Source organism: Plodia interpunctella, chromosome 5, assembly GCF_027563975.2.
Source record: "Plodia interpunctella isolate USDA-ARS_2022_Savannah chromosome 5, ilPloInte3.2, whole genome shotgun sequence".
NCBI lineage: Eukaryota > Metazoa > Arthropoda > Insecta > Lepidoptera > Pyralidae > Plodia > Plodia interpunctella.
This window is the reverse complement of record NC_071298.1, coordinates 1,877,856-1,903,022: the sequence shown is the minus strand read 5'-3', so window position 1 is coordinate 1,903,022 and position 25,167 is coordinate 1,877,856. Positions and strand designations below refer to the sequence as shown.

At 35.5% G+C, this 25,167-nt stretch overlaps 1 protein-coding gene across 3 annotated transcripts in view; it reads right to left on the bottom strand.

Moving 5' to 3' along the window:
* LOC128669782 (uncharacterized protein) overlaps positions 1 to 25,167 on the bottom strand; it is a 116,187-nt gene that overhangs the window by 30,601 nt on the left and 60,419 nt on the right. For all 3 annotated transcript variants that reach the window (XM_053744882.2, XM_053744883.2, XM_053744884.2), the window contains one exon: positions 5,860 to 5,940. In XM_053744882.2, coding sequence (XP_053600857.1) covers positions 5,860 to 5,940 — 81 coding nt within the window. The remainder of the gene's footprint in view (positions 1 to 5,859; positions 5,941 to 25,167) is intronic.

Here is a 25,167-nt window from a genome sequence, read left to right as displayed (position 1 = left end):
TCGAAAACCACTTAACCGATTTTGATGCCCCACGAACTCAGAACGATCAAAATCAGATCAACATTTCGAAAGTGATTGCGTGTTTGTAACACAAAAAAAAATTATTTTTGCTCTATGTTGATTTGTAGGTTACAGGTTATAAGGTGATTATTAAATTATAGGTTAAAAGTTTACAATGTACATCTATTCTGTACTAGCGGTCAGTCCCGGCTTCGCACGGGTAAAACCATAATAAACTATCCACTTCAAAACCTGCCTCGGAATCACACTTTCAGATTTGAACGTTTTCCCGGTTCCTTCTTTAGCCGTTGAGCATCGGAATCTATTAGTTAAAACCGTGCAAAACGTCGGGAAATATTTGTGTTTATCGCGTTACACATACAGACAGACGCGAAATGGCGGGCTTCTTTTATACTAGTTGTTCGCCGCGAACTTCGCGAACACAATACATTTTTCTTATATAATATAATACTAGTAGTTTGTAGCTTTGCTAAATATGATTTAATTTAGATTATAACGTGAAAAATGCCTGTGATAGCCTAATATCTGAATAAATGATTTGATTTTGATTTAATTCCATGGATTGTAGGAATTGGGTATCTAAGTTAAAAATAGGTTAACGCATTCTGGACAATTCTTAAAACACTATATAAAGGCTTACTCCGCTTGCTGATTAAGTATCTGATAGCATATATGTAACATATCAAACAGATAAAAAAAAATGTTTATTGGGTATCTATGAATTACAATGGTTGTGCGCGTTGCTGGAGCCTCCTTTTAAGCAAAAATATGTTATTTAATTTAATTCTAGATACAAATCACAACAATTTCATTTAATTATACACTTTCAATACGTTAACACAATAGAAAATAATTTTAAATTTAAATGAGTCTTTTTGCGGACCCTGCTTCCTCGGTTGCTACTATGGGTGCAACCAAGTGTACGCTTGCTATGATAACACTATTATATTTATTAAATTACAATTTTATACCTAATCATTATATACAATACATATATATACATACAATGAGTAATAACTTGTTTGTGTGTAAGTTATGAGGGAGGATCACTAATGAAAGCTTCTATTTATTCATACGTTTTAGTTTTTAGCCAAGAGATTAAAATAGTTCTGCACTCGTAAAAGAGATTGCGTTAAAATTGTATTTCACAAATGCTGCGTAGAGCTAACTGGCCAAACACATAATGCAGATTTATCTAGATGTTAGTTTTACTACAATACATTTCTTTTCTTGAAACAAAATATTTATTTTAGACGTGAATTAAGTCTACCAAAGGGTATACTTAATTATTAATTAATCTAGGTGAATTAACCCAGGTGAATTAATTCTACTACATGTAAACTCTCATATGCAATGTCGAGTTAGACTCAGACATATAGTATAGAATATCCGCACATAATAGGAAGCCGCGTCAAAGCTTCACCTCGTTAGTGAACATCGGATAATGAGCATAAACCAGCTAAAGGACATAATACATACGTTCAGTCATGGAAACCTGAACTTATCTAAACATGAACCAATCCATACTAATATTATAAAGAGAAAATATTTCTATTTTTGTTTTATATTTTGTTCGTAATTATTAAAGGCAAAAACTATTGGACCGATTTTGATGATATTCGGCACAGAGGCAGACGAAATCTTTAAGAGTAGCATTGGTTACCTTTCTATTATGGTTTTACCCGAGCGAAGCTGGGACGGACCGCTAGTACTAATCGTAACTAATATTACAAATGCGAAAGTAAGTTTTTTTGTTTGTTTGTTACCTCTTCACGCTTTATCTACTCAACCAATCTTCTTGAAATTTTGCATACATGTAGTTTGAAGTACGGAGAAGGATATAGGGTCTCTCATCCCGGAAAATTAACACAAGCGAAGCCGCGGCCAAAAGCTAGTACTATATAATTTAACATTGCAATCAACATTACAATAAAAAAGTCCACGTGAAAGCTTAATTTCCAAATGTTGACTTTGTTTAGTGTAGGTTTGTGTGTATGTTATTTAGATTTTAATATAGTTTGTAATATCTATGCTCGTATATCAAGAGCTAAATATATATCATTGTCTCAGATCTGGGCACTTTGATGAGTTAGCCAAACAGTCTGTCCGTGTAGACTCCTTAACTCCTGAACTATTGAGTGGGCTGACTGGTGCTAAATTTATTGTTGAGTCGTGACGTGGCTCAATTAGTTCTGAATAGCCGTTTGGATAGCAAATCTTAGTCAACTTGCTTGGTAAATTGTCTTCAATGGTACATTTACCCGACGTGATATGATACTGTATGTATGTAGTGTGAGCCGTATGTAAATATAAATAAATAAATATATATGGACCACACCGATTGGGTCCTGATTATGGGTCAATGGGTTGAAATGGTACCAGTATGGGAGGACTGATCACCCGTCTGGTGCTCGCACAGGCGTCCCCTAAAAGTAATAATGTGTCAGTTGTTACCTATATATATAAATTAACCCCAAAGTAAGTTCAAGACTTTTGTGTTATGGGTTACTAACTCAACGATACTATATTTATAACAAATACATATATAGATAAACATCCAAGACCCGGGCCAATCAGAAGAAGATCATTTTCCATCATGACCCGACCGGGGATCGAACCCTGGACCTCTCGGTTCAGGGGCACTCACTTTACCACTGCGCCATCGAGGTCGTCAAAACTCAATAATAAATTCTTTAACACATACGTAAACATCAAAGCACCATGTCAATACGAAAAATAATATTTACAATCTTGACTTTCATCACTATTTGAGTTAACAATTAGACTACAGAGGTCGTCAAAAGATTAGAATAGATAGATTAGAGTGAGACGGATGACCATTATACCAAGATCTCTGGCACCTCTCTAGTCTGTATATTTTGTGACGTCACCATTCACGTGTGTGAGGTCATGACCTACATAGATTGTTGAATAACGGTTTCTTTATTGGGTTTTGCGTAAATCCTTCTATTAGGGGTCCAGAAGGTCACTATACAAACATTTGCTACGATAATTAATAAAGTTAATTCATTTAATTAATTTGTATAGAACAAAGCGGCGGCAACTAAACAAATAAACTTGTTGAAATAGAAGACCTGGAAAAAAGACAACTCGCCGACTCGATCTGATCTACGAATGAGAGTAAAACTTCGAGTATATTATCATATACTCGTAGTAGTACAAGATATTTCGTAGGCTCTGTCTAGCGCACGTCTCCGTAGAGCCTCTACGATACTTGCTACAGTCTACAAAACTGTTGCCGGCGCTTTTTTCTATAGAACAAGTTTATTTGTAACACAAATAAAACCTTCGACTTTCAATATTCATTTCGCTACAACTTTTGAACGGCTGAACCGATTTTTATCAAACATATCTAAGAAACACCGCATTAAAATTAGCTATCAATCGCATCCAAATCGGTTCACCAGTTGATTAGCTACGGTGTCGCGTACACAGACAGACAGACATATTTAGCGGTCAATCTTATAACACCCCTCTTTTGCGTCGGGGGTTAAAAAGAAAAATACTTGACTGCCGTTTTCGGGCGTTCATAGGCTGCGGTGTCCATTTAAGATTCGCGGGGCCACATGCCTATTTTAATGCTAGATAATATAAAATAGTACGGAGATAAAGGTCGTTCCGAACCGAATGAATGCGACATGTATATCGAGCGCATTTTATAGTTTTGACGTAGTAAAAGTTATGTCTAAATTTTATGGAACATATAAAAATATCAATTCTTTAAGAAATATACGACCAGATTTGTTTATAACAATAGTAATGACGGATGGATTATATAAGGAAAAATGTGTTGCGAGTGTAAATACTAAATACATAAGTTCAATTAGAAACGAGGCATTATGAAGAGATGAGAAATTTAGTTTAGACAATATGGAATAAAGTAAGATGACGATGATAAAAAAAAGGTTATAAACTACCAAAAAAAAAAAAATTTAAGATAAAATACAAAATGCTTTGTTAAAAGATTTTATTTAACCAGTTAACCTTGTTCAAATGTACTAAGCTAAATCTGTAAGTGGGAATAGTTACAATTTAATGCGGTGTTGTATTAGCGGATGGTGTAACTTAAAATCTGGTATAGGTTTCATTGCGATACGTTGCTTAGAACCCGCGATATTGACAATAATATGTTACGAGCAAATGCACGAAATGAACGCGGATGAAGCCGCACGTAAGAGCTAGTTAATAATAATACAACAAACATACATGTACAACGACGGACTTATCCCGTGTAGGGATCTCTTACAGTCAACTGGCAATAGGTTTTAGCATTTATTAAAAAAAAAACATTGACATGAAAAACTGAATTCTTAAATCAAAAATATGCGAATCATGTGAATGCCACATTCGTAACAATTTTGTATTCGGTGTGAAATTTATTATATAGCTTATCTCTATACTTTCTCCGTTCTACTACTTCGGCATGTGGTTTTGGAAGACATTAAAAGGAAATTAGGTTATCCGAAGACAACAAACCGCCCTTGTGTGTATAGTCAGTGTTTTATGACATTGTGGGGGGGGGGGGGGGGGGGGTGAGTCACTAGGATTACGACTTCAATGCACTACGCCCGCTCATTCGGAACGACGTCATCGCGAAATTTTCATATCGCTTGTAGTCCTGACCGCATATGGCCTAAATGCAATACAAAATTCCACTACACACAAAACTCTTTACTTCTGACAGATTGCTTTTAAACTAGTATATTGGAATTTTTCTATGAGTTTATGCTTTTAGCAATAATTATTGTGTAATCAAAAGAAACATGTATTTAGTTCATACTAGCCCCGGCTAGACCCGGCTTCGCAGGACCTTCCTCACCTTCCTCAGGAACCACACTATCTATTGGCGAAACCCGTATGAATATCCGTGCGTATTTTTTGAGTTTATCACGAACAGACAGACGCGTTAGAGGGCTTAGTTTTAAAATATGTAAGGAATTATTGTGGACCATTAAGTCAGTTGCTTTAAATAAACGCGTTTTGTCTCTTATTTTCGCATGTTCCCCATTGCACTTTGGGGCTGTGATTTTACCACCGGCCGCCTGCTAGTCGTCAACGCTCCTTGGGAATGTAATTGTAGCCTATCAGCCGCCAAGGCTTTATCTTATTATTTTAAAACTTTCGCGTCGCAATATATATTGAACTAAATATTGCCTGGGGCTTCGCTCCCGTGGGAATTTTGAGATAAAGTATAGCCTATAGCAATCTTGGATAATGCACCTTTCTAATGATGAACGAATTTTTGAAATCGGTTCGGTAGTTTCAGAGATTACCCGCCTCAAACATACAAACTCACAAACGCATATAGAAGACAAGTTTTAAACTTTATATCCCAAACGTTTCGGATCTTGTTACAAACGTCTGTGGTCACTGGGCGACTGTCTCAGGAAGCAACGGTGACGATGTCTGTCCGATAGAATCTTCTTCTACTTATCCTATTATATCTATTCTAGGTAAGACGACACGTTATTATAAACGGATGTTTTTTAATAACTCACTTAATAACCAGTCGAGAGCCTTCCACCGGGGCATAAAGTACCATGGCCAACTTGGAAATCCTTAAATTGACTTCGGACACAGGTTGGTCGGAGCAAAGAAAATATGTCCAGATGGAGGATCTCTGACGGCACATATTTGAGTTGTTTGTGTGGTGCGTTGCAAACAATGGCCCATTTGACTAAATGCCCTGTGTGTCCAAACAAATGCACGCAGGAGGACCTAATGGCTGCCACCGACAACGCGATTAGGGTGGCAAATTTCTGGGCCGCAATAATTTAGTGTTTACCATCGAAACGCTAATAAGAAGAAATAACTCACTTGGAAGCTGTGGTTAGCGTTGTTGATGCTGCACTCCGCGAATGTGGCGTCTTCTAGCTCGAATTCGTCCCACAACTGGCTCTGCAACAACAAGATTGCATTGTTTATCTTATTATCGATCAATACATATTATTCAGACGGCATTATTGTAAGTAATAATAATGATAAGCCCTTCAGGCATGATAGGTACCACTGGAACACTGTTCAAATGGGTTTCTTTCGGCATTTCTTCTCAGCAGTGGTCGTTCCGAAGTGTCAGTAGTTTGTAGCTTGTGAGTAATTAATATTTAATATAAAATTTGCCGTGAAAAAGAGCCTGTGAAGGTCTAGTTTCTGAATAAATTATTTAATTTTATTTGCATTAAGTCTGTGTTAATATTTTATACAATAAAATCTTGATAATTTACTAACATAGCTTAGTGTTACTAATATTTACTGTGGACTAGCTGCGCCTCAGGGTTTCGCTCCCGTTTAAATTTCGTTTCGAGATAAAAAAAGTACCTTATAAGTTATTTCAGGTTATGTTCTATCTGTGTACCCAATTTCATTATAATCCGTCTCGTAGATTTTGCGTGAAAGAGTAACAAACATACACACATACATACATCAAACGATGTATGTAATTTTACAAAGAATTAATTATTTAATTTAATTAATGAAATAAATTGAACCAGAAATATCAATAATGGAAACATCAGTTTATTTTTTCGTAGCTTATGGCGTAGACCCTGCGTAGCACGATTTCGTAGAGCCTCTACGCCACGTGCTAACGTTCCAATAACAACGCTTGCGCTAGGAAAATTTCTTGTAATCCTGATCCTAACTAATATTATAAATGCGAAAGTAAGTTTATTTGTTTGTTTGTTACCTCTTCAAGCTATATCTACTCAAACAATTTTCTTGACATTTTGCATACATGTAGTCTGAAGTATGGAGAAGGTACCCTACCTTTCATCCCGGAAAAGTTACTGTTCCCGTGGCAAATTCACGCGGAGGAAGCCACGGCCAGACATTTTAATGATAATGGTTTCAACCAAGAAGTTTGAATATGCTTCGGAAATCATATTCAAAAATCTTTAATCAACTAAGGATGATACACATCACTTATTGACGTCAAAAGTTTACTTTGAGCTTGTTTCCATCAAAATTTCATTACATAGTCCAATACTTATAATTCCGCAATAGTTCATGCTCCCGCCGAAACCTGTCCATGGGCATATCTTTCCATTGGTAAATCCGGGAGCGAAGACCTACACACTTTGTTGTAACTTACAACTCCTTTGTGAATGGTGCAATATCGAGTTTGGATAAACTCGTGGAGATAGATAGATAGATATCTATCTATCTACACAACATTAAAACTCTCCAAAGAGCTTCCACGTGTTGGATTCACGCAAGCCTCTCAAAGGATCGGACTATGTGCTGTGAATCCCAAAAGGAGAAACAAAATAATTAATCTTTATTTGCCAGAAACATGTACAATGGTATTTCTTAACCTAAAAAAATCTTAATGTTGTTAGAATATTAGTAACGCAAATGCAATCAAACTTATAATATGATGAAAGGAAAATAACGCTGCTCTTGAGATGGGATAATTCTATGTCATTTTATGCGATCAAAAGAACTTTGACTAACTGACTAACACGTTTTTAGTGAAAAGTAAATCAATGTATGTAGTGAAAACGTAACGTAAGTATGAGAAAAACCTCTTGGTTGAAGTCTCTAAGAGATTGGTTTCATTCGAGCTTCCGAAAATTCTTTAAACAGCTACAAAAGTTAAGATAGCTATGTATGGTTGCCAATCTCTGATGAGAAGCGGCACTTTATGAAGAAGTAGACAACCGATTTAAATTTCAATTTTATAATTTTATTCCCCGACGACAGAAGGAGGGGATGGATTTGTCACACATGCTAACTTAATTTTGAAAATGAGATGAAAAGAATCGAGCGGGAATTGAACCCGCGCCCCTGTCTATCCGCAGCAGTCCCGGCGCTGGTTCAATTCCCGCTCGATTCCAGAATATTTTCATCTCATTATTATTTTCAAAAAGAAGGGTCCGATTCATTCGTGTCTGTGTATATGTATTTCTGTCCGTAGTAGCCAATCGGCTGGACCGTTATATAGTTTTTTTTAAAGAATTTAATTGTTTTAAGTGTTCTTAGCTACGTTTGTAAAATGTATGTTTGAATACTGTCAGCTCTTTTCTAGTAGAAGAGATGATGTTAGCGATTTTAATAAAATTAGACTCCCGTCTCCGTAATCGCATTTCTTAAAATTTTTTAACTTTTTAATTAGGTACGTATTGCATAAATTCACTTGTTAATAGCCAGTGTTGAGAGATAAATAAATTTAAAGGAAAGTAGCTCCATCTACCTCCACCATCCAATTTCTCGCGCTCCATTATAAATAACGATCTGGGTCTAAATAATAAATTAGGCAGATATCCCACAAATGAAATAACAGCGGAATCCGTCCTGATTAATGAGGACCTGTAATGAAAATTTTGAATTATATGATTATTCCCTTTTCCCAGAACTTTGTTCGCGTTTATATAATTTCTAACATTTATTAGACGGCTGCCCTTAAAAAAAGGAGTGTTCGACATGTTGACGACCTTAGTGGTTAAGTGGTCACCACATCCGTCCGCTCTTTGGAGGTCCTGGGTTCGATTCACAGCGCGGGCAGTTTGTACCTATGATCACAAATATACTGTTTGTGGTTCTTGTTGTCTGAGTATATTGTACGCGTTTTTGTGTTTGTATCCTTCGGACTGCAAAACAAGCTTAATACTTAGTGTGGGCCGTTTAGTACTGTATATTTATTATATAGCTATATTTGTATTTATTATTTATGTCCACGAGCTGCCCAACGACGGGTATACTGCATGCAAGATTTTTTGTTCTAAAGGGATGTTACGCGAGTGAAGCCGCAGGCAAAAGCTAGTGTGTACATAGATTTGAAGAGATCAATAATAATCCAGTTAGCTGATCAGCCTCTTCAGCCCGGAGATAACGGGCACCTTTTTCGGCAAATATTTGAATTCGTTTCCATAGTTAATTTTCTGCTATGAACTTCACAAGTTTTTTGAAGTGAAAACTTCTTTAGCGGCGTTGTGCACTTTTTGTTATTGGTAAAAAATGTTAAACTCGCGTCACGACAGGACACGTGATAAATTCTTAAGACGTCAAAAATGCACAACGTTAATATTCAAGTTTTCACTTCTGCCGGCACTCCCGGAGTGATTTCCGTTTTTCATTTATCATCGTAGTATTCAAGGACGGTAATTTATATTACTATTATTATATTCTGTTAATGTTATAAATTTATAATGGTTTCTTCACAATATTTATTTCTCTGTTACACATTCTCTGTACACGTAAAATAACACGGAAGAATGAATACGACAATAGGAGCTATATTACCTGTACTATATGTAAATACTTTCTCTTTTAATTCTATTATCACCATTTTTATACTCAACCAGGTTGTTTATTCTGCTAACTTTAAGCCAAAATTGCTTTTCAATTGTCTCTTATTGATACGCAATAATAACTAATATTCAGACACGATAATGGCTTAACGTAAGTAGAATCGTGACCCGGCTACCAACATACAAATTTCCATCAAAATGTATTTTTGTTAATGAAAGGTAAACATAAAATATATTCTAAATTATGTCATACGAAAATATGTTGAGAAAATTCTGTATTAGTCAAACAGTTGGCGAGGATTGAAGATAAACATAATTTTGTGAATTGACTTTCGATGTTGTTCTTGGTTAGATTTAGATTCAGATTCAGATTCAAATTAAAATTCGAAATTCTTCATTCAGTTTAGGATGACATATACCTATATCACTTATAATGCCAAAACAGTTACTAAAACTAAGTCAACTGCTGATTTCCAAAGCGCAGGTGATGAAGAAGCGGCGCAACAAACTTCACCGCAGCCTTTTCTCCAAAGACGTCAATTATGTAGGTCATAAACATATATTAAAATTTTTTTTGGTCGATTGATTGATTATATATTGTTTGGGTTTATATAAGAGGCTACTTATTTCATATAGGGATATACTTATATAAATAAAACACCTAAATAAAATATAATAAGTTAAAAAGCATGTGTGACACGTATAACAAATGAGGGGATTTGTCGTCGGGGATTAAAAATTTGACATTGAAATGGAAAACGATTATCTACTTCTTCATAAAGTGCCGCTTCTCATCAGTTTGGCAACCATACATAGCTATCGTAACTTTTGTAGCTGCTATGCGGAAGAATGTTCGGAAGCTCGAATGAAACCTCTAAGTCTTCAAGCAAGAGGTTTTTCCCATACCGGGTTAGCGTTTTCATTAAAAACTTACTTGTCATTAAAACATTAGGTCTTATACATATATTAAAAATATATATTTTTTGGGTTGATTGATTATATATTGATTGGGTTTATAAGAGGCTACTTATTTAATATAGGGATACCTATATAGATAAAACACCTACGTTTTGCACGTTCTTGAGTGGGGTTATAGAAGGGAATCGAAAATTATTGTTTGTGTGTGTGTGAAGACATGTCGACAATTTAGTGTCTAGTTGTTGCCCGCAACTTGACCCGCGGCAAAAAAAATCTTGGATGTTTTCATACTTTTCTCTCAATAGTTTGATTGAAATATTGCAATATCCAAAATGTCTTGCCTGACCTTAAAAACACTACGCCATTCGTTTTAGGTATTGGTTAGATTAAAAAATAGTTATGACTTCCGAAATTCACAGCACAGACAGCTATGAAGAGAGTTGAAAACGGCCCAGTGTTCGACGCTGTCAAAGGCCTTTTCATAATCGACAAAGGCTAGACAAAAAGGTCTGTTAAATTCTGAACTCTTCTTCATCAGCTGTTTTACCGTATGGATATGGTCTATTGTGGAAAATCCGCTTCGGAAACCAGCTTGCTCTACAGGTTGACATTCATCTAAAATTCGGGTAACACGATTGCTGATTATTTTAGTAAAGAGTTTATACACATGAGAAAGAAGGTTAATGGGTAGGTAATTGGATAGTTGAGCGGTGTCTCCTTTTTTGTGGATGATAGTTACTAAGGCGCTTTTCCAATCTTCGAGTATTTCACATCTAGACAAAACTTCATTAAATGTTTTACCAGGACCTTCAAGGCAGCTGAATCTCTTGCTGATAATAACTCTGATGTTATTCCATCTTCAGCGGGAGTCTTATCTTTCTTCATCTGAGAGAGTGCATTCCTTACTTCTGATGTAATTATTGGTGGTATTATTCCTTCGTCTCTGTGTTCAATTTGTGGTGTTCTTTGATCATTTGTACTCATAGGTTAGATGCGTAAAGATCTCGGTAAAACTCCTCAACTACTTTCAGAAATTGTTCTCGATTGTTTACTGTATCTCCGTTCTTATCTTATATATAATTCATTCTAGTTCAATTACATAGTTGTCCCCTGGAAACTGGGCCAGTCTATCTCAGGAGCATGTTATATATCATGCGGACCCAAGCAGAGTTTGCAATCCTTACTGATTAGGGTACGGTCGGATTAGCGAATAAATCTCCGAGTTTTTATAGTAAATATTTGTTATTTTTTATTGCTGTACCTATTTTCCATCTCTCTCATTTCTGTAACACGCGAATCTTCTATTACGCTGACCCCGGGCTTGGCGGCTTCACAGCCCCGAACGCAACCTGAGCACATGCAGAGAAGAGAAAGAAACAATATAAATGATATACAATGGTGGCTTTTTAACTGACTTTTATAATTCGAACATTAGATAGTTAAAGAATGAACTAAATCAACAACAAGCAACAAAACAACAAAACAAAAAACAATAATTTAACTACACTCATCATACATATAATAAAACATATTTATTAAACGTTATAATTTTTATTACCATGTTATTAGCTCCCAATTACAAATTCTTAAAACTTTATTCTTTCTTACCACAGTATACAGAATACCTACAAAACTTTTCATACATAAATATTTCGAAGATTCATAGTTACAAACAAATCTAAAAATAGACTACATCTCAACCAGCAGAGCGTAGCTTAAGGCATTTTGTATTTTTGTTTCAGAATTTAGTTCTCCTCTTACTAACAGGGTTGGTCGTTAATTAACTCGTTATAGTTCGTCAGAATAAATGTTATTTTAAAACTGCTTGGGGCGACTTTTGATATTTCTTGTTCATTAAAAAAAATTACAACTTTCCCTACATTGATGAAAAGATGACACCTTAATTGAATGGCAAAATAATGACGATGAAAACCTTTTAAAATACATACAAAATTTTAAAATTAGACATTGCAAGTTTAATAAATGCTGTTTAATTTTTAAATCAGTTAAGTATACATGGTTGTTACGTACCAGCTTTTGCCCGCGGCTTCGCCCGCGTTAATTTCCCACGGGAACAGTTATTTTTCCGAGAAAGTCCCCATATCCTTCTCCATACTTTAAACTATACATGTAGTTTAAAGTATGGAGAAGGATATAGGATATAGATATAGCAACATTTCAAAAATATTGGTTGAGTATATAAACCGTGAATAGGTAACAAATAAACAAACTTTCTTTCGCTTTCTTAATATTAGTTATGATTAGCATTAGGATGTGCAGACATACATAGTCTACTTACAGTTATAGGAGTAAAGGCGCCCCAATATACCGCGAAAAAGTCACGCATCACGCGATCCACTCATTACAATAATATCTGGGCGAATATTAATAAAGGGCCACGTACGAAATGCGGGTATCGTATAAAGCAATAAAAATACCTCATTTTATTGCGGAAAAATACTTTGGTGTAAGAAAAAATTTCCCGTATTGCTGAAAATATTAATCCCTGGCTTTTGGAAGTGACACAAATTAAAATAATAGTATGTATTAGACAGGAGTTTTATGCCGGCTATCCACAAACGGCAAACTGTTGGCTATAGTTTGGCAGATTCGATATACATGGCTGGTATTTTGATTGCGGTAAATAAAAACTCCGATATTAAACTAAGCAATGTTGATTTAACTATTGATTGAACTAAGAATTGTTCGGCTAAAGTACAAGGCAGTTATACAACTGACCTGTTGAACTTGGAGTTCTATAAAATGCCTATTTTTAGTCGTATTTTCAGTGGGCTGGAAATGGAAAAGCCCAATTTCCTCTCTTCCTTCTTGGTTACGAGTTTCCACATATGTTACTCTAATCACGTAAATACAAGGTCACAGTTGTAGCCTTGACAGTGGGAGTGACGTAGAGGCGTGTCCTCAAGTAGGTGTAGCGGGCGTGGATTGTCTCTTGGCTAGTTAAGTACTAGGGCCCCGAACCCGGCTGTGCTCGGGTAAAATCATAATTTTAAAAACTAGCCTAGGTTACCTTGAAAGTTTCTCTGTGTTAAATTTCATAAATATCAGCTATATAGATTATAAAAAAAAAAATCACCTGATCGAAAATACGAATCGTATGACGTCAAAAATGCACAACGTTTACATTCAAGTTTTCACTTCTTCCGGGAGTGCCCGAAGTGCTACCCTATTTTTTGACACAGTAGACATGACAGAGTGACTTTTTGACGGTGATTTTAGTGCAAGCGTGTATCGGAGTGGCCATTAGCCACAATAAATAACTTGAGCCACTGCGACAATTTCGTCAAGCAATGAATTTTGTATAAATTGCCTGCTGAAAAATCAACAAGGATACATTGACGGGGTAAGGATTTGTACCGAAAAGGTTTTATTTGGGAAAGGATGGACAGTGAATAATACAGTGCAATCCTTTGTGGCGTGTGTTTCCGCCCTAGAATAGCACCACTCCATATCCTGTGGATGTTGTACGAGACGATTGCGGGACACAAAGCCAGGGCTACAATAACATTTCTATGGAGGGTTGACGTCTGGCAGGTTGTAAAATCACAGCCGAATCTTCAAACGCTAACACAAGTCTTCGTGGCGTCACAACCCCGAACGCGACCAGGCACATGATGAGACAGACAGCGTGATCTATACTTGCGGTTAATGTGAATGTCGAAGACCGACTTGACCGACTGACTCATATTAATAAAATTAGTTAGGATTTTTTCTCAGTAATATAACGATGTAAATATAACAATGGTATATCATATGTCTTTAAGGGTCAAAATTAGCCGAAATGTGAACAGATTTCAAATTCCCTACTGATTTTTTTTTACTTTAACACATTAATTTAAACAAAATTACTTTATAATTTAAAAATCAAAATCAAATAATTTATTCAGAAATTAGGCCTTCACAGGCACTTTTTCACGTCATATTCTAAATTAAATGATATTTAGCAAAGCTACAAACTACTAGCTTTCGGAACGACCACTGCTGAAAAGAAATGCCGAAAGAAACTCATTCAAACACCAACACCGTTTGATTGAGTTTCTTTCCCTATTATGCCAGGAGGGCTTACCATTTTTTCATATAAATTTATGTATAATTTTTTATCAGTAATATAACAATTGAAGTACATAATAAAGTATATGGTCAAAAGGTATACTGAAACATATTATAATTGTGATAAATGGAAAAATATATGTATAATTAACCAAACAAAAAAAACTTTTAATAAAAGATCGAGCTAACCAGTTCCCCCCGGCAGCCCCCGTTCACAAGTGACGCGTGAGTCAGCCATCGCGAAGCTCAACCACAATAGAGGGAACCTCCCGACCCGATCCACGACGCCGCCACCGGTTTGACCATTTGAGTGTGCATTACATACTCGATCTTCATGGTCTAACATAATAGATCCCTATGTGTCATTATTTTGAGTGTCATGGAGTCGGTTAAATTGTTTTGGAAAAAAAAATATATATATTACATTTAGATACATAAATATATAATTATATTATTTACGTTGTAAAAAACCAACGGAGTGGACGCCTCTATCGTTATCTCATTCACACAGGATTACCACTTGGAAAGACCTTCAACATCGAAGAATGCGATAGAAAAAGATAGATATATATCTATATAACTAAATACATTTACATATTCTGAAATTAGATCACTCAGCCAATAAAGTCGAGGCAACACCATAAGCGCTGATTTCTAGTCGTGTTGGTTTAGGATCCGCTGTGGACCCGTACTAAGTCAAGCCAGTCGTGAAGCCGCTAAACCTTATGACACACAGACGGCAAAAAGTGTTTTTTAGCTAAGCATATTAACTAACTGCCAGAGGTCTAATCTCTCTCTCAAATCAGTTACTGATTAATAATATTTCTTAATATATATGTACTTCCTTCCTACTTATATTATAAATGCGAAAGTTTGTGAGGGTGTGTGTGTATTTTTGTTACTCTTTCACGCAAAATCTACTAGATGGATTGTTATGTATTTTGGTACACGGGTAGAATATAACCTGGAATACATTCTATCCCGAAATTCCCAAGGGAGCCTAGCCCCGGGGCGCAGCTGGTATTGAAATAAAGGTTTTAGTTTTACCGTCACTAAAGCAAAAAATGATAATGAGCAGCAACTTGAAATTAACCGAATCTAGTATAGTACCGTAGAAGCGGTGGTGGTGTAATGGTTAAGACGCCCGCCTGTGGATCGAAAGGTCCCAGGTTCGAATCCTACTCGTGCCTCATGAGTTTGTATATCAATCTGACTCATGTATAGTTAGTTTTCATCGTCCACCGTCCATCCGGTGAAGGAAAACATCGTGAGGAAACCTGCAAACTAGTTGATTCTTATTAACTTGTGTGTGAAATGGAGAAGGCAATGGCAAACCACTCCATTAATAATGCCAAGAAAGTTGTTGTGTGTGCTTTATTCCACGTAATAACCACGACCATCAGCCATGAGGAATTCGACTATGAAGAGAGAATGTAGTACCGCCTTTACGAATGCCTAAAAATATAATATTACGGTAAACGAATATCCGGCAAATATTTGAAGTACAGATAGATACTATGTCAAGTATATGTGATGTGCGAACAGCAGTAGTGGTTGGTAAACTCGGCTAATTTGAGAATCTGTAGTGTCAAGTGGACTGAGAGTTTTTTGGGTTATGCTAACTTGTTTTCCTCAGAGGCTAAATTGAGTACGCCGTGAAAAGATTTACTTACTCAGGCAACGCGCGTGGTTGAACCACAAATCAGGTTAATTCTGAAAACCTACTTTATTTTGACATTTCTTCTCAGCAGTGGTCGTTTCGAAATGCTACTAGGCTTGTACCATTGTTAATTATTATATAACTTTAAATTTGACAAGAAAACATGTCAGTTAGTAAACATATCTACTGAATTAAAGTTTTAAATTCGCAATGCCCCATGAGTATACAAATCTGACTCATGTATAACATTCATTCCGGTGAAGAAATCATACTAGTAGGTATGACGACCTCGGTGGTGCAGTGGTAAAGTGAGTGCCCCTGAACCGAGAGGTCCCGAGTTCGATCCCCGGTCGGGTCATGATGGAAAATGATCTTTTTCTGATTGGTCCGGGTCTTGGATGTTTATCTATGTATGTATTTGTTATAAAATATAGTATCGTTGAGTTAGTATCCCATAACACAAGTCTCGAACTTACTTTGGAGCTAGCTCAATCTGTGTGATTTGTCCTAATTTTTATTTATTCATTTAGTCTGTTAAATTCACTAGTGTGTAAACAAATAAATAAATATATAGGGACAAATCACACATCATCACACAGATTGAGTTATGAATGAAAAGTAGCATATGTCCTTCATATAGAAGAAATTTGGAAAAGGTTGGTTGAGTAGTTAAAGTGTGAAGTGGTAACAAACAAAATTACTTTCTCATTTATAATATTAGTCGGGATTTTGTTACAGCACAGGAGAGCATCGTTGCCTATTGCAATGGGATGTTATCTCGTTCATAATTATGTAAGTAAAGCTCGGATATGCGCAGCCAAGTTGTTTACTTAGTTAAGGCTTGCTCGTAGATCTTAGTTGAAATTCACGGCGAGTGAGATTCATTTACCTCCATTCAGACGCTAATTGGATACTGTTCTTCTGTGATTCGCTTCGTTGACATTTTCGATGTGATTATATTAGAATTTATTGCATTTCTATTCAGAATCTTTTTTAAAGAAATTTATCTAAGAATTATTATTTTTTATTTGTAAGAAATTCGATTGAAACCGAATGAGGACACTACTTGAACATTAAAATAAAGGGTTATTCAAGATATAACCACACGTGCCGCGCGTATGGTCAATTGATTAATGTTAATATTTTCTATAATTTTAAGATTGTCAAAGAGTCGTATTATTAACATAAATCATGTTTACCCAAGGATCCTAAGGTGGATACAATGAAACGTTTCTTCAAGATTAAACCATTTGACTACAGGGGTAAGTGCTAAGCGCGCAAAATACGTTTTCACTACAAAACTTAAATTTAGATAGATAATAACAGAAGAACAGATAACAAATAAAACGGAAATGTGGATGGAGACAGCGTATATGGTATACGTACCAGGCTATAACGCTACATATGGATGGTTACGGGTACATCTCGTAAAAACTTTTATGGGTAGTTTGCGGCGCGCCTGTCTGTCAATCTACCGGGATTGCGGCTCGGTTCGGTAGGTAAATGGAGGTATATATCTTCTTCCGCAATCCCGTAGAAAAATTAGGTTAGAAAAATCGGGGTTTCACCAACCTATTTCTAAAATATCGAGCAAAATCTTTGCCTTTTTAAATGTATTCGTAGATTGTATATAAATACACCCTGCACTATATTATCTATACTATTATTATAAAGGGTATAAGCGTAGCGTATCGCTATACACCCACACTCAGCTTCGTTCGTAACCCATAAAGCCATTTTACGTGTTTGCACCAGATTTAACGACACGGACACTAAAAAATTCAATCAGTCTTATTTCCATTGTCCTAAAGTTGAAAATTGATTCTTTCTGAAAACGATCACTATATTGGATAGTGGCATTAAGACGGCTTTTGGATCACCCATAATATTGCTCTTTATGTTTAAATTTACGGCCGTTTTATATTCTATGGTGTCGTCTATGAAGTGCTTTTGCATTGAATTATTCATTATATGTATATAATTCTTAAAATAAAATTATTAACAATGAATTTGATTATATTAAGCTCTTGCATGCCTCGTGTGTGTTCCCGCCTTAGAAGTCTCCATATCCTCTCGCAGACGTCGTACGTAATTACTACTACTAAAGAAAAAATATATGATAGGTGATGGACAACTTCAGCAACAAAATTGCATTATTGTAAATAAAAACTTATAAACATACAAATATAATTAAGCTCCTCAGTCAAATGATTTGATGAGCTTTAGAAACAAACGTCAGTGTGCGTGGTCGACTGACCTTATTATTGCCGCGTACATAAACCAAGAACATTCGTCGGGCCATTGAAAATAAACTGTATATTTACCAGTTATCAAACGCACGCCACGTCACTTTACATAAACCACACCTTTTGATAGGTTATTCTTTATAAGACCACACGGAGTTGACCATGTTTTAAAAGATTCTGAAACGGTTCTCCGACAATTGCTTCGTCTGAAGAATGTCTCGTCTAATCTGTCGGCGAATTGTTCGTAGACGAAGCAATTGGACAATTCGGAGAACCGTTTCAGAATAGTTTTAAAATGTTTGAATTAGCAAAATGATTAGGTATTCATATTCGCTATTTGACACTGATAATAAGCTACAGGTAAGATATAAGGGAACAAAAATATATTTTTTACATTTTTGAATCTATACCCAAATAATAGAAACGACATCATGTTACGATTACACGATGGTAGCTTTTATAAATGTATGTAAAAATATATATTACAAACAAACAAACATATTTATTTGTAAACGTATATACCTAGTAGATTATATCATCAAGATCGTAAATATAAGCATTTTTAACGAGGCGTTTATAGTGGATAGTGACACCTAAATTGAAATGTCGATTTACGATCGATAACCGTGTTTCGTGAAAATCATGTGAAAGTGAAATATGTTTTCAAAACTAAGCATTTGACGCATGGTCAACTCCAAATTCAAATTCAAAATTCTTTATTCAATTTAGGATGATATACATCACTTATTGACGTCAAAGTGTGGTCAGTGTGGTCTCGTAGTGAATAACCCCATAACACACGCGCCGTCAAACTGGCGAATAATGTCAAGGTCATCTAACATAGTTCTTACATATATACCGGTTAATAAGAATTGATGACCTGCCTAGCCCAACTTTTTGAGGTTATGCCCTAGTTTCATAATACAGGAAATGACTTGTGTGTAGCCGATGGCTAGGCAAATGGAAAATGATATGCCGCGGTCATAGCTCTAGATTAGCGATAAACACTACAAGGCAGCGCGACGTATCTATATCGAATTTAGGGTTGATTTTACCTGTGGCCTGTTTATTCTTAGTGTGACCTCTATTTCCGCTATAATCTATCACAGATCATCGTATCGCGTCGTGCAGCGTTCAATTGCTAACTTAGGCCGGCAATGGCGTTCGGCCATTATCTAAGTCAACAATGACAGGAAACACGCTGTCTATTGGTGAAAACCATAGGTGAAAGCCTTACAAAAATTACTGGTTTATAAAATTGTCGCGTACAGACAGACAGACGTGACGCGACTTCTGTTTACAATATGAAAGGAAAGGATAGAAATAAAACAAAAATACATGACCTTTCAACATTTGTAGACCGTTTAACAATAAATTCAATTGATTTTCTTTTGTTCTGCAAACAAATGAAGTTTTCCAATTCGTATTCTGTAATGTTAGATCGTATGAAAGGGCTACGTTCAACCAATCTTGTCCGATTTCTAAACAAAGAAACGTTTTTGATCAAATACGTAGAAACTGAGATATGCCCAAGGGTGCTTGTTATTGTTTCATCCAATATTGAGATCCAAATGAAGGGTTTCTATAACATATTCTATTTCCACATAGCATAATCTCTTTGACGTAAAAGTTGACTGTTAGATAATGCTTTTAGCGTTAAGTTCGCCTATTGTACTTTTACATGTTGAGCAATAAAGCTTAAATAAATAAAATATTCTTAAATAAATAATAAATAAATATATTAGGACAAATCACACAGATTGAGACTTGTAGTATGGGATGCTAACTCAACGGTATTATATTTTATAACAAATATATATATATATATATATATATATATATATATATATATAGATAAACATCCAAGACCCGGGCCAATCAGAAAAAGACCATTTTCCATCATGACCCGCGACCGGGGTTCGAACCCGGGACCTCTCGGTTCAGAGGTAAGCACATTACCACTGTGCGTCACTGAGGTTGTCAGAAATATTATAAATAGAATATATAAATTAACACAATATAAACATATTTCATGGCCTGCATTAATGCACGTTTGCCTAGTACATAATCATAGATAAAGCTGCTAAAATAAAAATACTTTTTATACAAGGCTTGGACGATCGATCAATAAAAGTTAATTTAAAGTTTTGAAATTCGAGTGTTTGTTAATTCATAAATAATTTCAGGTTTACTTAATTAATATAGTTTAAAGCGATTCTCGGTCTAGCTAGCCTTTCATCAAACGTTAAATTAAATTAGGGCCCGCAATCAATTTCAGAGCACAATATAGAGCCATGTAAAGCAGTGTCCACACGATGTGCTCATAATATAATGATTAGTAAATCCCGATTCCTTCTCTCACTTAAGACCCATAATATTACTATTATATGTAACTAGCTTTATTAGTTTGTGCATAATTTTTATTTAATTTTTTTCATTTATTTAGTACGTGGCAAACAGTAAGACAAGTAACCCAAGATAATAAGAAACTGAACAACAAATCTGATCATTTTTAATTTTTTATATCTGACAAATAATTGAATAACTGAATATCGTCATAAAAAATTAAAAATATTATAAGGTTAATAATCTCTTGTTGGCTACATATTCTTCATCACGCATAAATAATAGACGCTCTCTATTTTTATTATGGAAACATTTTTTTTTTAATATTTTGCCGATTAGTAAGTGAAATAGTTAATCAAAGCCAAAGTTACTAAACATCACATAAAGATTGTCTTATATTATCAAAAAACTTTTATTATTCTTATATAAAGCGCTTAATTTATTTGGCCAAAGGAGCAAGAAAATATATACTATCATTCAACACACATTATTCAAAATGTGATAAAAACTCTACAGTTTTAATGCGTTCATGCGAACGACGCCTTAGGGGATGGAATTTTAAAATATTATTTCATATTTACTGTGTTTATACAATCAGTTTTACGTTTGATTTCTTCTATAATTTAATTGAAAATCTGATATGAAAACTTAGCAACACAACAACTTAGCAATTAAATAATTATTATAGCTAAAAGCCTAGACTATAATTAATATTAGTTGCTATATAACAACTAGTTTTATCTCATCTAATAAATGCAATTTTCAGTTGACGCATTCAACCTAAGATTCAACGCGATACTATCCCACATTTTATACATAGTCCGTAAACGTTAAACAGGAGCGTATAATTAATGAGACGAAACGCAAAGTTTATTACTTTTTTATTGCCAAAAGGCTATTTAATCTGTGTTAACGAGCGCTAAACTCTAGTTTTCAAGTTTTATTGTTTGCAATCCACGCAAATCCGTGTCGTACTTCACAGTACAATGTGACCTCTTTTTCTGTGATATTTCTACTTTTGTAAAAAAAAAAATATCCACTGCTAGACTTAAGGCTTCAACACGAAAACAGGTAGCGCGCAGATAGTTACTTTAATCAGAGCATTTTTCTGATGTCTTCTGCAGCCGTTAAGCGATGGAGCCCAGGGTCCGCTTTCGTACTGTTTCTTCTTCACTTAGCACCATTATCCACGGGCATCATTTGTAGTCTCCGTAACAACACCAACAAGCTAGCTAGCAGACAGTCTGTGATGCTGTGAGCTGTCTAGCAGATATCTGTATGATAGCTGTTTTCGAGATTTTACAAACCTTGGAGCCATGAATTTGATGGACAATGATGGTCTGATAACTAAGGATGCCGGAATCCTCGGATTCGGATCGGATTCTGCCGGATCGGACCCTGGGCCCCGACACTCGGCATACATAAATAAAGAAATAAATATTAGGACAAATCACAGAGATTGAGCTAGTCCCAAAGTAAGTTCGAGACTTGTGTTACGGGATACTAACTCAACGATACCATATTTTATAACAAATTCATATAACAAATAAACATCCAAGACCCGGACCAATCAGAAAAAGAACATTTTCCATCACGACCCGACCGGGATTCGAACCCGGGACCTCTCGGGTTCAGGGGTTCAAGCACTTTACCACTGCGCCACCGAGGTCGTCGTTTCGAAGCCTAGGATCCTATTTCCTACCACGATTTACTACCTACGGGGAGAATCGAGAAAATGCTGCGAGAGTTAGTTAAACGAAGACATCTTAAGAAGTTTTAAGCGAAATTTACAATACAAATCGTATACGTACATCTTGCTATGCCTTCATTGTCCAATGATGAACAATTCTCTTACATGCATATACAAACCAACATGTTTCCATGGGCCACAACTGTCAAAGTGGGCTGTCATAAACCGACGCCGGAAGTTTCTGCTTATCTATGACGTGTGGTTCCTTACATTACCAATTACCCGCCACTGAAAGTAGGCCACACACATAATGCCAATGTTTGCTCGGCAAACCAAAGTCCTGGCAACATTGAGGAATTTTAATCGCCCTTTGTGTAGATGACAAAGTAAGGGAAGTGAATTGTGAAAAATATACATAATTTAGATGTTATACTTACTACTGATAAAAAATTATACATAAATTTATATTTAAAAAATGGTAAACCCTTCTGGCATAATAGGGACCAACACACTGTTTGAATGAGTTTCTTTCGGCATTTCTTCTCAGCAGTGGTCGTTCCGAAATGCTAGTAGTTTGTAGCTTTGGTAAACATCATTTAATTTAGAATATGACGTGAAAAAGTGCCTGTGAAGGCCCAATTTCTGAATAAATTATTTGATTTTGATTTTGATGAAACAGGTATGACGTGACGTCACGTTTGAGAAATCGTTTGGACGAGTCCAAATATGCGCGACTCTGTGGCAGTAGAAGTAACCGGCAATATGTAGGTAATAATGTGTTACATTTTTGCGCCGCACAAAATTTACTGTTTCGCTAAACAGTTAGCTAGGAGGAGAAAGGTTGCAGGTACAAATCCTACTCGTGCCACGTGAGTTTGTATAACAATCTGACACATATAGTAGTTTTCATAGACCATCACTTTCTTTTGATATAGGAAAAAAATCGTAAAATACCTGTGCACTGGTTCACAGTTTTAGTTCAATTAACAGTGTGCGCGACGTACGCGACTACTTGATACTAGATGTCGGTACATGTCGTAAAAATCATGTGAAATGCTTTAAGGCGACTTGATAAAATCAGACATCAGTGATAGTTACACTATCGATAAGAAGAGAGGATAAATGAGAAAGAAAAGCTTACGATAATGAGATCGAATTAGGCCAGATTGATTCACCAAATTCGGATGATAATGAATCGGGGTACATTGTAGCTGAAAAACTGCTTTGCAAAAAGCTCCATCTTTTTTTTGAACATTGAGAGTTTTCAACATTTTGCAAGTGATTCGGCCGCAAACGCGGGATCAGCTGGATTTTAAATATTTAATTTCGCAGATGCCCGCAAAACGAGAGATTACCTCTCGACGGTAATCCCAAGTTTGGGTTGTATTTGTTTTATTTTTAGAAATTAAACCGGACCCTGTGGATTTTCTCGTGTTTTTTTTTTAACGGTGGAATTGATTCAATATTATTTTGCGGTGCGATTGGAGTTTGCATGAAAAGGCAATAAAATTGTAATGTGTAGAAGTGAGTTCTAGACTTGTGTTATGGGATACTAACTCAACGATACTATATTTTATAACATATACATATATAGATAAACATCCAAGACCCGGGCCAATCAGAAAAAGATCATTTTCCATCATGACCTGACCGGGGATCGAACCCGGGACCTCTCGGTTCAGAGGCAAGCACTTTAGCACTGAGCCACGGAGGTCGTCAGGTTATATATACAACCTTCCATTCCAGAAGCAGAAAAGTCTGACATGTGCTGAGTTATCTGCCCTTGACTGTACGAAGTTAGTTGCAAAAGAAGTAAAGAATACATTACGTGATGCTAAATTTAACACATCCATACACATAAAGGTTGGTATTAAAATATTAAATGTAAATTTGTAATTACTCTGTTTAAGCCGGTTTAAATAAACGTCAACGCCACACATAATTTCCACGGTGGAAAGTTAAAATTAACGCAGCGTTAAATCCACTGAACCATTGTTAATTTAATTGGTAAGTTATTGTTTCCGAGTTAATTTATAACCTAAATATCGTGGCACAAACCGATATTGGATATATTGGTTATGATTTAACCTTGAAGCTCAATTAAAATTGTTCGTTCAACTTTGTTATTATTCATTTAATCTAAAATTTTAATCAAACATATTTAAATATTGTATTTTGCTTTGCTAAAATAAATGTACGTTTGCACAAATTAAACGATTTCTTTTCTTCCATCGTCTGGTACAATGAATAATAAATGGATTTATTGACGTTTAAAATATTGAAGATCCGGAACATCTGCTGCAGTAAGACATTAATCGAAGATATCACTACATAGTATAAATAGTGTCACACTAACTATCGTAACTCTTTAATCTGTAGAGCAAGTAGGCAATTTATTTAATCTTCTATTAAACGACTACCCTACCCTTGACGTATTTGCGACCAGTGACTCAACGATTAAGCGTAACGTGGCCGGTACTTTTTTCGATTCTGAAAATTATTAATTAAGTGGTTTGCAGCACCTATGTGATTTTTATGATGGGGTCAAATTTGAGCTTTAACAAAAGAAAATATGTTTTTTGTTTGTTTTTGGAACATGTAATTGAGAAATTTAACAGGGACAACTTGTAGATGGTTTTATAATTTTTTTATGGTAGTGCTTATTAACTTGTTCAATAGCTGTAAGTTTTTTTGAGAAATAAATAAATAAATAGATACTGTGATTCCTGACGAAGGTTTAATTGTATAATGGTTTATCCCGAGCGAAGCCGGGACGGGCCGCTAGTTGAAGATAAATTAGCCTATAGGTCAACGATTACCTGGGAAAGGTCATCGGTTCTACTAACAATAATATGGCAATTGGCTACGTTGAATTTTTGACTTTTATCATAATAAAGTATTGAAAATGATAGCTTCAAAGTAAACAATAAATTCATCTTTTACATT